Genomic DNA, 14,660 nt, shown 5'->3' with positions numbered 1-14,660 from the left:
TTGTGTAGCAATACTTACAATATTTTATCTTTAAAGTGGCCTGGCCCATTTTCAGTTGGCCAATATTGAATCTTGTCATATCTCTGTCTGCTAGATTAAAGAGTTCAAATTTATTTTTCATGCTGGTACTTCTTGAGTAAGCAAGTCACTCGTTAACTTAATTTATCACGTGAAGTGAATTGCGTTCACCAAGATCTGCTTTCCAGGCTTTTAAATCATTCTCATAATGCTTTTTTCCAATTTACCAGCATTCTTCTATAATTAGACACAGTATTGCTTTATCAAATGCAGCAACAGCAAATAAAGTAATACCATCTCCAAATCACAAAACGGTTGAGGTTGGAATGGACCTCTGGAGGTCACCTTGTCCAACCCCTCTGCTGAAGCAGGGCCACCTAGAGCTGGTCTCCATACTCACTATTCTCTAATCAGACTATTTTGGATTTTAAAGAGTCCCTTTGGCATCAGGAATTAAAAGTCAGCATCACCTGATCAGTATCACTATCTACTGGTACAAAACATGACTAAAATGTCATTTCCTATCAGAGAACAGTCCGCTGTCTTTTAAATATGGACTATGTTTCTTTCTTTCTAGATGCATGACTACATGTGATGGTATTAAAACACAGTTTGTTTTGGAACAATTCACTTGTAGTTCCAGCTCTTTCATTTCATTTACTAAACCTCTAATCCCTGTGTCCACAGCATATTTATCAATGATTTTGGTTTATCATAAATCACTAACAAACATGTAAAATAGAAAAGAAAGACCAATCCACACTACATGTCAGCAGAAGCGAATCCATTTGGTAATTCCCCACAGACTAGCACATTTTATAAATCTATTTAATGGATATGTTTCTGTAAGAATTTTATCTTGCTTAGATCCAAACTCATCTGTCTTAGATAACATCACCCAAACCATATTTTGTGGGAAAAAATCCTCTCATTCAAGTTCTCCATGTTACCAACCTGGTGTTTCTGCTGCTGCTGCTTGCTTACATTCCTCAGGTAGGTATTGTATTTAACAATGTCTTGGCTCATCTCATCCACTCTGTCCATCAGGAGCTGCAGACTCTTCCCTAGGTGATTACTGAAATACAAGAAACATTCATGAAAGATTGAATTTCTTAAAAAAAAAAATAAAAATTAAATTTAAAATTAATTTCACTCACTTGACCAGCATTTCTGCAGTAATGGCACAGTTTGCAAATTTTTAAGTTCCTGGTTATCTTTGTTCATATATTTATTTGATGATACTTTATATGGCATCTCCTTCTCTAGCATCTTTGCCACATTGCAAATACCATATTTAAGTGTTTTGGTCTTTGCAGGAAACCTCATAGTTATGAAAAAACAATGCCTTGCATGAATTTACTGATATTACAGATGCAGTTCAAACGATTAAAAGAAAAAGTCTGATGCTTTTGTGACATGCAACCCCGAACAATGTTCCAGGAGATGCGTTCAAAGAGTTTGGTTTCAAGTTACTGCTAGCTTTTTCACAAATATTTAACTATCCCTCTGTAGGGATAGTTAAATATTCTTCAGAACTCCATCTTATTAACTAGTCTATCAAACCACACCTGGAAGTTCAGCAGACATCGCTTGATCTTAGCTGTTGAGAGGGAGTGTTGCATCCAGTCCAGCCAGCTCCACATTCCATACCATAGGCAACATGGAAGCAGCTAGGCTGGGTGCGTCCAGTTCCAGCTATGCGATCTACTGCCTTGGCCAGACAAATGCAGTCTGTTAAACAACTTTTATTGTAACCGTTTTTAGCAATGGATTCAGTATTTTGCAGGAATGTTCAACTTAAGGTATAGCTTCCAAGTTAAAGTTTTGGAAGTTTTTAGGTTGGTGCCCATGGAGACCGTATTCATCCATATTAAATTGTTTACAGGGTAGTGCAGTAAAAGAAGGATATTTACTGCTCTCTATTGATCTCTTTGATCAGAAGCTAGTTTGTTGGCTCTGATCTAAGCCCTACCCAGTCCTACTTGGCTGAAGACCAATGACTCAAAAAGCTAAACTCCATCCTTTCTCCTCCTCAACTGAAATCCACTACTGTTCATGAGAGTTTCTCTCCAATAAAAAGTTTGGTGCACTTCTATGTCAGAATCATATCCTTCAGTCACTGCTTCTCCATGTTATGTGAGATTCTTTCTGTCTTTTACAATGCATTCCCACCATCCTACAACCTATGGACTGGGGAAACTCTAACTGGAAAAGACAGGCATAAAGTGAAAAGGGAACCACATATGTAATACTATGCACATCCCTTTTTAAGTGTAAATTATTCCCCAAATCCATAGAACTCATAGCTGGAGACAGAAGCTGGTAACGTACTGAGGCACTAGAAAATATCTCCTGAGAATGTAGCTAAAGACACCCTTACCTCTGAGTACTAGGACAGCTATTTCACTAGCTGAGCTGCCTAAGTGGTCTCACTGAACAAAAGGCTGTATCAGTAACTTCAGACCACAATTTATTTACAAGCCAGAGTTTTAAATCTCAGTTGCACACAGGGGCAGATGGTAAGGAGGACTTCAGCTACACAGCAGCAAGAAAGGCGCCACTATAATAATTATTTTTAAACTTCTTGGGGTTTTTTTGGTTGAACATTTCAAGCACATGATATTTAGAACTGTGGAATATTGCCATAGCAAGGGGTGTGCATATTTGCAGTTTTTTATAGAGTTTATATTACACAGAGTTAGTGGAAGAACTGGTTATTATCAGAAATGCCTATGTAGGTACACACTAATAGCCTTGTAGGGTGCGTGGACATCAGGAATACATAATTGTTTTACAGATAATGTCCATATGAAATATAGCTGGTTACAAAGAATGATTTTATGTGAATCTCTTTGGGACCAGCTTAGTACAGCAGAATACAGAAACAGAGAGTTATTGTTAGAATTTGCAGTAATACAGTGTTTGCTCTCATTGCCAGGGAAACAAAAAGCTAAAAACAGATAACTTAAACAGATGTGAACTGAGACATGAAGTGATAAGTATGCTGCAAATACAGGACCAGCTTTTTCTCAGTTCTCATGTAGTTGATACCCTTTTTTGCTCCATCTCTTAGAAAAATAGAAAGACCAATAGGAAGTAATCTGTAAAAATGTATATATATAATGTTTAAGCAAGTTTTATTCAGCTGAAGTTTATTCTGGTGAGATTTAGGAAGTTAAATCGCATTGCTCCAGTCCATAAGACTCATCATACACTTACTTAGCCCAAAGGTTCTTTTAGGCACCTTCTTACCAATGTGCACTCCCCTACAGCAGATCTCAAACATCACACTGCTAGGTACCTAAATGCCCCCTATGCATCAACGCAACTAAAAAAAATTAAAAATAATAATAAAAAATTTTTAAAAGACTCACTTTCCTACAAGGCTCTATGATAGGCAAATGTAGACAATGTGGAGCTCAGCACTTGCATTTGTTGTTGTTCTGAGGGCACAAGTAATAAAGAAACTGCATTTTCAATGGATGAATTTTAGTCATCTGATGCAGTGAAAGAGTCAATTAAATCGAGTTTACATTTAGATTAGCAAGTAGTGTAGACCAACAGGAACAGATCTATAAAGCAAAACAGCTGGTGCTGAGAAACCAATGTCCATGCTACATGTGTTTCACGGGGGGTTTCTTACCACTAGTTCTGACGTGGTCCAGTGATCTGAAAGCCCATTTGTGGCTGAAGCACAGTAGGTATCCTCCTAAAGCCTATTTTTTCAGTTTAGTTTCATCTGAAACAAGTCAAGTCTAAGATCACTCAGTGGTGATGATCTGAACACACTGTTGAATTAAACTAAAAGACATAGCTCCACCTTAATATAGCCCTAGGAGACCACCACTCCTCAGGTATCAGTGAATCTTTGTGGGAGAAAAATATCAGCTGCAGAATTGCTATCATACTAAGCATCAAAAACTCCACACATGGGGACCGTGTTCTTTTTTGGGGAGAAATATAGATAATAAAAGGGGAAAAAACAGAATGGAGCTTCTCCTACAGTTAAGACAGTCAAAAAATATCTGTCGTGGATTCTTACACATCTAATGAAGAAATAACCTCATGTGAGAGCACTCCTTCACCAGAATTGTTATTAGGATCACTCCCCTGTAGTGAGTGACCTGTAAAACTTCCAGAAATTTATCATTTGAGACTTATCTGTGTAGCTTGGATGACATAATCAAAGATGCCAAAAAAGGACAAACACATACAACTATCAGGGTCTGTTTAGAAAAAAAACAGACTAGAAAGTATAGCCTGCAAAGCAAATTCTCATACTGTGCATTTTTGCTGTAACAGCCTTATACTTGGTGGGGTATAATCCTTCACCCAGAAGGGCAGATATGAAATCAAGTCCTTGACACATGGATTACTTCTGATTCCTTGTTTAACAATTATCAAATACAAAGGTCAAATAATTCTGAGGGTGAGAAGTAGAAACCTGTGAACAGAGTAGCCTAATCTGCAGATAAGTCATGGTCCTTTCTGTCTTGTTCTTCCCGCTGGTGAGCCTTGCATTTGGTGGTGTTATGGTCTAGCATCCACAGAAGGAGAAAGCAACAACTATACATTAACTAAACTCACAGATCACTCACTACATGAGGGCATCCTGTTAGGATACAGATCTGGCTAAGAGACCCAAATGCAAGCTTCCCTCTTCCTGAGGGAATGCTCGTACCACCAGAGCCTCCCTTTGCGGATATATTTTAAGGAGAGCAAAGGTGCTGTTTGCTGTTGCCAGCAAAGCCAGTTTAAGAGGTTCCAGCATCAGCATCTTCCTGCCTCTCCCTACCCCTTTGCCCAAGGATTACAGCACACTCAGCTGTATGGATTCAGCTGTTTGCGTGGGCACACTTCAAACTCTTTCAGTGAAATAGTCTACTGTAAATGCAAAACCACCCTCTGTTGGGGTTTCTTTTTTTTTTTTTTTAAGGGAAGCAGAGGGAAAGGCTGGAAGGGAAGAGTGGCAGCCTGACTTTTTCCACCAGACTATTCCACAAAGCTATTTGTACAGCCATATTCTGAAACAGATGAGGGAATAAAAATCTTTGAGGGTGGGAGGGGTGTAGAGATGAAATGGGGGTAGTGGGGAGGAATGATGCAAGCAGCTGGGGCTGGAACCTCAAACTGGCTCCACTTCTGTAGGATTCGTAATGGAGAACTACACATGAAGCCCACATTTACTTCAGCATCTTTAATCAGGACAGGACTCCAGACACACACTCACTAAAGGTCTGAAACACCCAAAATGCAGCCTGGAGTCAGACACCGAACCTTCAAAGAGAGACAGCAATTCACATTGTTCTCAGCTTCCTGTGTCCTGCTCATTAGTTTTAACTGTCTCTACATACAGCTCATGGGCCTCAGCTTGCACTTTTGGAGAAGCCCACCTACCTGCGCTGGCCCAGGAGGGAGCACAGGTGCCCAGCCTCTGAGATCTGAATCACTGTGCTGTACCCAGGCACCTAATTTTTGGGTATAACAATCCTGAAGCTGGACATGTCCAAAAAAAAAAAAAAAAGGTCCCCTAAACTTGCCTACCATCACCATAAATGGATCCCCTCGCTTACTTCATTTCATTTTGCTTGCACCCTGGCTAGGGAAGATGAGAAAAGGGAGCAGCAAAAGCAAGTGTAAGAAAATGCTGGATCTGCTGCCCTGTTTTTCCACTTGCCATCAGCTCTACTGAGGCCCCTCTCAGAGTCACTGTTTTTTGGGAAAGGTGCCACCCTGTGCAGCATTTCTCCTCCTGGTAGGAACAGCTTTGGGTGGATTACAGAGGTACGGCTGGGCAAAGCACATCTTTTTGATTAAATATTTCTAAGGAACGTTCCCACCGCTGAGCAGAACTTGTTTACATCTCAGCATTTCAGCCCAAGTTCAACCTGTGCTCTTTTTAAGAGGATTTTGTTTGAATGAGATATGTAACTCAGGAGTCTTGAGCTCCATTCCCTTTTCTACTCTGACTTTGATGTGTGCCTTTGGGCAACACATTTACCCTCTCTGTGTCAGCTTCCCCCATCTGCAAATTAGAGATTTTCATAATTATCTTAATAATCCGTTAAGCACATTGAGATTTCTGAATAAGCAGTACAATGTATAAAGGTTAATATTGTTTTCAAAAGCCAAAGTAACCCTCCTTATGTCACTTTTGCAAAAATACTGCATCTGATGTTTGAAAAATGTATCTGCCAAGTAGATGTTACTGCAGTAAATGTTCAGCACATGTTTGCTTCTACTGACGCACACTATTAGAAAAATTGCTTGAGACAAATTGAGATATTATAGAACAACCCTATTATGAAGCTAGACCACAAAAAAGCTTTTTTTAATTTAAACGAGATCATCAATAGAATAGGGAAGAGATGGATGAGAATGGGAAAGTTGGTTGTAATTATTTCTCTGAAGATCTGGAACATTATCTGACAGCATTTTAATTCTTGAGTCTCTATCAAAAGACTGGCAGTACTCCAAGGTCTTCAAGACATTTTGGTCCTTAAGGGCAGCAGGAGGATAACAGTTTGAGCAAAAGGCCTTTACTTGCTATTACTTGCTAGCCTTGTGCTATTCTGCCTTCAACTTCTTTCCCTAGAATATTCCAGTCAATTCAGATTTCACAAGAGAAACACAAATTTATGCCCAAAAAAGTAAACTACTCTATACAATTATCACAAATGTACTTCAAAAGGAGAAAGATATTAAGGTGCAGACAAAGTACCTCAAATACATACAGCTTCAAACTCAGACAAGGTGGGTGGCTGAACATGTGAGAATCTTGAAACAAACTCTCCAAAGGAGAGGATCTATGGCTAAATAATTTCATTGCCAAAACCATTGCTTCAGAAGATTAAAAAAGGTTCAGGGATGCTCCCAAAGGACCAAAAAATACCCCCAAAAACACTCCCCACCCCACCAAAAAGTAGACAAAGTTACTGCCAACTAATTCTACAATAGCAAAGTTAAGTGAGGAGGACATGCACCAAAATTAAGAGTTGATACCTGAGATGTTTTAGCCACAACTATTCAAAGACAAAAATAAGGAAATGCAAAATGAAAATAAAACTCCAGAATAGTAGGGGTTTGAACTCCCTTACTTCAGGCAACATATTCTTTGACAGAGAAATCTTAGTTGTTGAATTCAAGTAAAAACTAGTTAAATATTTCAGCAGGCAGTATAAGTCACCCTACCTTGAAGAAATGAGCATTAAAATGTTTTATTTTGCCAGCTGAGTTATACCGATGTAAGACATCACTGAGCATAACCTGCCTCGTAACTAAAAGCAGCTATCAAATATTAAAAAAAAAAAAAAAAAGACACATACAAAAACCTGCCAATAAATCTACTGGGGTAATTCCCAAAGCTTTACTCTGCTTCAAAGAAAACTAAGCACCTTAAGTTCCTCAAATAGACCAGGTGAGACAGAAGAATGCTGCCAGGAAAGTCAGTTCAGGAGACATAATTCAGAAATACCTCTGAAAACTGTTGAATCTGTTGAATTAATTCCCCATTAGTGGGAAATTCTAGACTTCAATAAGCTCAAAAAATTGCTGCCAGGATATGGGATAGTAACTGTGTAAGTTCAAAGAAACACACTTAATTGAAAAGGCACTTTTAACCAGGTTTATCAAGAATCCAGTTCCACCTGTGTCACCATCAAGAACAGCGCTGCACTGCTCCAAGAAAACACCCATTCAAAAGAAACTTTGATTCACTAAGACAGAAGTTCTCCTTTTTGCCTGTTGGAAAGGATTCCTGAACACAAATGATGGAGTTTCCTTTTTCTTCTGGGCTCATGTTTTTCTTTTTTACTTCTCATCTCATTTACTGATGTGAGGACCAACACAAAAGCCTGTCTTGCACCAGGCTATTAACACCATCATTCCAGAAAGGAAATTAATTTGTACAGTTCTTATCTTTTATCTCGAGTCAGGGCAATGGTATGGAACAGTTACTACATAAGATGTAAAGCTGATGAAAAACTTCAACTGTGGTTTGTGATCTGTTCAAATTAATTTCCATTTCCAGAATTGTATCACGTGACTAGCAGCAGCCTGTGCTAGGATCCAGGGTGCTGGGTAATCCCAATGCTTTTTACAGGAGCGAACCCATAGAAACAATCAAGGGCAACGCTGTCAGGTCTCCTGGAAACCTGCTGTATCCTCAGCACGGTCCTCCTTTTCACAGTAAAGTGGTAGAGCTCCTGAGGAATCACTGTCGTCTCCCACATTCAGTGCCCACCCTCTCCTCAGATGGTAAAAGCTTTGTGATCTTCGACCAAGGAAAGTGATCTTTGACCAAGGAAAGAGCCTGACAGAAAGCCTGTGAAGTCAAGCAGACTGAACATCTCGGCAAAAATTCTTCACTTGGTTAATTCCAAGGTGCAAAGACACAACTTTACTGGACAAAATTATTTACTAAATATGTCTTGTGAGATTTGTACATTCCCTGGCAGAGTTCAACCCTGTACCTGTTCTCTCTTGACCAATTTCTCTAAAAGCTATCAGATCCCTCAATACATCCACATAAGCTCAAGTAAAGAAAATAGAGTGGAAAATTTGTGCTAACTCAGGCAACATATGGGCCACTAGCAATACGGATCCATTAACAACAGCCTTACATGATGGGGTGGGGGAAGGGCAAGCAGTGGAAAAAAGGAAAAAGAAGAGAGGCCACTAGTATTCAGCTAACTTGGTTGTCAGAGTCAGTGGGGATCAGAACCTTGGCAGACAATACCTAGACATAAAAAGAAAGTATTACACCCCAAAAACCTATTAGTGAATACATCCAAGTTTCTACATGCAAGAAGATACTGCATCATTTGGGGTATCTGGTTATTTGGTCAGCCCAATAATAACCCAGTTAACTGTACTATGTTGTGTAAGATTTAAGCACCACCAAATTTCTGATCATACTGCAAGAGGTCATGCCTACTTTGTTATCATAAATGTATTTTCAGGGCAAAGTGCTACAAGAACAAAAAGTTATTCTTAGATAAAGTTGTGAGATCATTCTAGAAACTCTTAAACAATTTCTGACACCGTGAATGCTGGCTGTCATGACAATCAGTCTGAGCATTTTTGCCAGTTTCTCAGATAGAGGCTTTATTATTTTATTTCATTTTCAAATGCATCCTGCTACCAAAGAAGAACAAATGTGATTTATTTTTTATTAAAATAATTTTAGAATTACTTAAGGAATATTTAACACCACCAATTTTTATTTCCAGATCTATTTGCCTGAATTTTCTGAATGCCAGTATTTTCTTGAAGAAATATACACTACTGAAAAGATTATACATTTCAAGCAGTACAGGTATATGCGGATTACAGACTGAATTTAGTCCTTGAATCTAATGCTATCGTTTTACCATGCAGTTTTTCCCTCTGCAAAAGAACGTGAAGAGTAAAGTCTTAACCCCATTAAAAGTCAAGGCAAAGCTTCCATGGACTGTAATGAGACTGGGATTTCACCCAAGGTGTTAAACTGTGGTTTGGGAAAGCGAATAAAAATACATCCATTATTGTAACAAGTACTTACCTGCTAGCCAGACTGAGCAATTCATGTCTATCGGCTACTGCGGATTTCTTTTCCAGTTCCCACAACATCACATTGATCAGGTATGAATTCTTAATTACAATAGGCACTTCTTCAAACATGTTTTCATAAGCAATGTTTGCTTTTTTCAAGCTGTGAAAAAAGTTTTAAAAAAAGTATTTATTGATATAAACAGTAACTCTCTTGTTCTTTTTGTTGAATTGTTGCTCCAACAACAATTGGCAATTTTGTAAAAACTCTTGATTTTCATAGTTCCACAATCAAACAAGAGTCAAGTTTTGGTAAGAGAGCATTTGCATGGCAAAACCTCACATTTACAAAGACTAGGAAAAGCTGCTCTAGGAAAAACACTCAGAAGTCAAGCAGCCGCTTTGCTTGCTAATACATTACTTACATGAAAAAGCCTCCAGCAAAAGACTGTACTGACAGGATTAACTCTGCCCCTTCCAAAATACCTTACTGATTTCCCTGCCATCAGGGTTTCTTAAATAGAATTGAACAGTTAGTTACCACATGACACTCAAATGCCTTTAAAATCATAACTACTACAACAAAAAACAATTTCCCCAATAGCTGAATAATTAAAATTTTTACTGACCAAAAATTAGATTGACAAAATAGCATGTGTTTTGGAATAATTAAATTTAATGGTGGATATTAAAATACAAATTTCCAGTGTATTTTTTTACAACATACATATAAAAACTATTGTTACTGCTTTATAATAAAGTAGACAGTAATACCTTTCATAAAATCTAGAAATAAAGGCATGATCTGTAAGTTTCTAAGAAAATATATCCTTAACTTCTTTGTATGCATATTGGATTTTGGAATAAAAACTTTTTGCCTTCCCACCGCCCCCCCCCCCCTTTTTTTTTTACTAAGCACAGATTTGTTTGTTCATCACTGAAATGTTATGTTTAGACACCAAGCAATTAAATGATTCCGTTTTTCCTCAATGAAGAAAGTTTAACAAGTGCTTGTGCTTTTGCCGTTGAACACCAAGCTGTTTGAGGAAAAAGATGACAGCTAAGGCCTACATCTACTACAAGCGGCTAATCTTTTGAAGCAGAGTAATTATCCTACTTTACTCCAGAAGACTGTGTCCACGCGGGGGAGTTAATTTGGAATAAATACAGGAGAACAGCTATTCCAGAATACCTGTTCAATTTTCCTTCTGGAAAAAAGACCTTAAAGACAGACCAGCTATTTCCCCTTCTCCTTTTTTTCTTTTTAAATATTTTTGACTCTGTTCCCAGATACAGCTATCTTCACCATGGACCTTACAGCCAGCCCGCTGACCAGCTCCAAAATCAGTTCAACTTCCACCACTTCAGCCCTTATTTAGATGCCCAAAGACAGACTTCTCAGCCCACTGTATCAGTGCACATCTATCACTACCCATATATATCCAGTTTCCCCAGCACACACTATTACATGAGATTTTAAAATACAGTATTTCATCATCCCGTGTATCCTTCCGCCTCGCAAAATAATCCAGCAAAACCTATGAGAAAACAGTCTGTTAAGTTACTTACGCTTCTGGAGAGAAGTCTTTTTCTTTGCAAACTTCCATCAGTTTGGGAGTCAGCCTATATGCCTTTAGCGACAAAGACCCTTGGGCAGTCTTAATGGGATCTATAATTAAAAATGGAGGAAGCGTATTATTACTAACTGCAAATTGCCTTTTTTTTTTTTTAATATATGAATGACATAAACAGGAAGAAAATAACTAAGTAGTCCTAATAAAAAGAATTAAGACAACCAACACAGAAAAGACACTATAGCGGAAGTAAACCTATTGTACTGAAATGTAAAATACATCCAACTATATACAGTGAAGCTAATAAACTTAACTTGGAGAACATGGGGGGAATCTAGACCCATTCTACTCACAATATTATTTCCCCATTAAAGGTCTAATTCACATTTTCTTTTCTTTCATATGAACTATCCACAGAACTTATGTAAGAGCTACCTCATTTAAATAAAGATTTTTCCCTCCAGTCATTATGCAGTAAATTAAAATATTCATTAAACTACACTTTATACAAAAAAATTGTAATTTTAGAGTAGCAATAAGCTAATTCAGATCAAGTTGCCCTGCTGCTTCATGCATAACAATGTAACTGGTATATAAAAAGATTAGTTTTGCCTTGACATACTCTACTGAATTTAGGGGGAAATTTTCTAAACACACTGTTACATTCCTAGGACAAAGAAGCTTTACACTTGCAGCATGATAACGGCTGAAGCATGCCAACATGAGAATAAAAGCTGTGTTAACCTTCATGTTGTCTGAAACTTAACACAGTAAAACTTTTAGAAATCGGTGATAAAATGAAAACCAAAATAGACTGAAACAAGTGGAAAATTCATCAAGGTCTGATGATGCAATGTTTCCAGCCAATATAAGTATACTTTAACAACTTGTTCTTTACTGTAATCCAATTGTTAACATACTGAAACAATTTTGGGGCAGCTCATAAGATTGATCGTATTCATTAGTATTTTTTCTGACAGATACTCAGGACGTTACATTTACTTCTCAGCTGGAAACTATATGCAAGTCTGCCAGATATGGCAAACTGTGAGTGTTTGGGGAGGGGGAGGCTATAAAGCTGTTAAATTGCCTACGGTTCTGATACAGCACAGAACATCTGGTCTGGAGAGCTTGAGGAAACACCATTAAATAGGCAGAAAAGAAAAAAATCTTTGTGCTAAGAAACAGTCCAGGTTTTGTATGCTTCTGTCAGAGGCATAAAAAAAACTTGGCAATTCGTGCGATGATTGGTCAGTCACGTACAGAGCCAGACACGCTAGCAAGCGGGGTTTGTTAGACATCTGGTCGGGTTCCACCAGCCCCTTCGACGAGGGAGGGGAGATGAAGGAATAAAAATGAAGCAGCTACTCCAGCATTCCAAAACGTACACATCAGGGCTCTGATAGCAAGAAAAATAAACAGAAAGAAGGAAACCCTGTCTAGACTTAGCTGCTGCTGAGGCTGCCGTAGACACAGGGTTGGTATTTACTCGAAAAGGCCTGCCAGGCTACTCTTACAGGCAAAAGACAGAATACAAAAATAGTAGTAATAATATTAAGAGGGGAAAAGAATAATAAAAGAAACCTCATACTAACCGTAAATGAGAACTACAGACTCCTCAATTGCGTGCTGGTAACTGAACTGGGAGTCCAGGAGGGCACGAGTGACAAAAGAGCCATAGTATGTGGACTGGTACCAGCCAACGTGAAGATGATCAATGTTTACGTGGCGAAGGCTTCGCATCATTTCCATCTGGTATTGAACTAGATTAAGTAAAAAGTATGTTTAAACAGTTAATTTACACAATCTGTACTACTTTGAGAGAGAGCTTGCTATTAAACGAGTAAATTGTATTTTATTTTATTTTCATGTTTGCAACTGCGTAGAAGTTTGTTTATTCACTGCTGGACTGTCTTCATTAAAATCCAGAGGTTCCTCAGAGAATGAGAGTAAGACTAGCCTGAGTAAGCAGACTTGTTTCAGCTGCAGTTAATTGCTAAAGTGATCAAAAAACTGTTACACGTCATTTACAGTGTGTATTACCTTGCTCATTCATAAAAAAAAAATTCTGATACTGGGTTTCATTAGGCAGTAACATTTTACCATTTAGTAACAAAGAAATATTGTGATTTAAGTTGTAATACTGTCCGGAATTAGATAAGTTTTGGAATTCAAAAGGAGAATTATTTAATGAGTATGTGAAATAGAAGAAAAACTATTTACGTCCTTTTCACAGTGTAAAACTACTTTTTCAGTATTAGGGTTTGGGGGACCAGCTATAGCTGTCAGATAGTTTTAATTGCATTTATCTTCAATTTTTCAACACTGTTTCTTCTTTTTAGATGTATATAAATGTGTAAGTATGCATGTATGTATATATTATACATAATACATACACATATTTATATACAGTCAGTTACCTCAGACAGTAGAGAACATTTTTTGTCAGGCTTTTTACACCAACAGCTGTAATGTTTCACTGCACCAATGCATGAATTCTGTTTCTGCTAACTGCTTCATTCAGACAGATTGCTTTGATGGAACGGAATCCTATTCAGGAATGTTTAACATAATCCCATCGAGCAGATCAACACACCTTATCACTTATCAGACCTTTTAAACAGACAAACACTGTGCCTGCTGGTTAAATTTAAGGAAACAGATTTCAGTGTGATTATCAGATGAACCAACACTCACAGCCAACTGATAGGAAATCAAATGCAACAACACTACACAATCCTTAAGTTTTGTCTGCAGCTGCAAAATTTATGAAGATAAAAACCAACCCCCTCCTATGCATTCATTTTTGTTAATTTTTTTCAAGGCTTCTCCTTGCACAGATGAAAGTATGACATTGTCCTGGTTTCAGCTGAGATAGAGTTAATTTTCTTTATAGTGGCTGGTATGGGGCTATGTTTTGGATTTGTGCTGAAAACAGTGTTGATGATACAGAGATGTTTTAGTTGTTGCTGCACTGGTCAAGGACTTTTCAGCTTCCCATGCTCTGCCAGGTGCACAAGAAGCTGGGAGGGGGCACAGCCAGGATAGTTGATCCAAACTGACCAAAGGGCTATTCCATACCATATGACGTCATGCTCAGTATATAAAGCTGGGGAAGAAGAAGGAAGGGGGGGACATTAGGAGTGATGGCGTTTGTCTTCCCAAGTAACCATTACGCGTGATGGAGCCCTGCTTTCCTGGAGATGGCTGAACACCTGCCTGCCCATGGGAAGGAGTAAATGAATTCCTTGCTTTGCTTTGCTTGCGTGCGCAGCTTTTGGTTTACCTATTAAACTGTCTTTATCTCAACCCTCGAGTTTTCTCACTTTTGCTCTTCCGATTCTCTCCCCCATCCCACCAGGGGGGAGTGAGCGAGTGGCTGCGTGGTGCTTAGTTGCCAGCTGGGGCTAAACCACGACAGACATTCATTATAAAAGAAAGCAACATAAATTAATTAGAGGACAGAATGTGCTACGTTTTCAGACCCCACTTCATATCCTTTCAAGAGAAAAAAAAAAATCCAGCCATATTCTTTAAAGA

At 38.3% G+C, this 14,660-nt stretch overlaps 1 protein-coding gene across 1 annotated transcript in view; it reads right to left on the bottom strand.

Moving 5' to 3' along the window:
* The window catches only part of EIF3H (eukaryotic translation initiation factor 3 subunit H), a 90,260-nt gene that overhangs the window by 4,483 nt on the left and 71,117 nt on the right, over window positions 1–14,660 (bottom strand). The window contains exons 3-6 of the mRNA XM_072851997.1: window positions 12,716–12,883; window positions 11,116–11,215; window positions 9,560–9,709; window positions 973–1,093 (exon numbers count right to left, since the gene is read on the bottom strand). Of these exons, the coding sequence (XP_072708098.1) occupies window positions 973–1,093; window positions 9,560–9,709; window positions 11,116–11,215; window positions 12,716–12,883 (539 nt within the window). The remainder of the gene's footprint in view (window positions 1–972; window positions 1,094–9,559; window positions 9,710–11,115; window positions 11,216–12,715; window positions 12,884–14,660) is intronic.

This window comes from Ciconia boyciana, chromosome 2, assembly GCF_034638445.1.
Source record: "Ciconia boyciana chromosome 2, ASM3463844v1, whole genome shotgun sequence".
Taxonomy (NCBI): Eukaryota; Metazoa; Chordata; class Aves; order Ciconiiformes; family Ciconiidae; genus Ciconia; species Ciconia boyciana.
The sequence above is the reverse complement of the archived record's forward strand: the minus strand, read 5'-3'. Positions and strand labels throughout refer to the sequence as shown.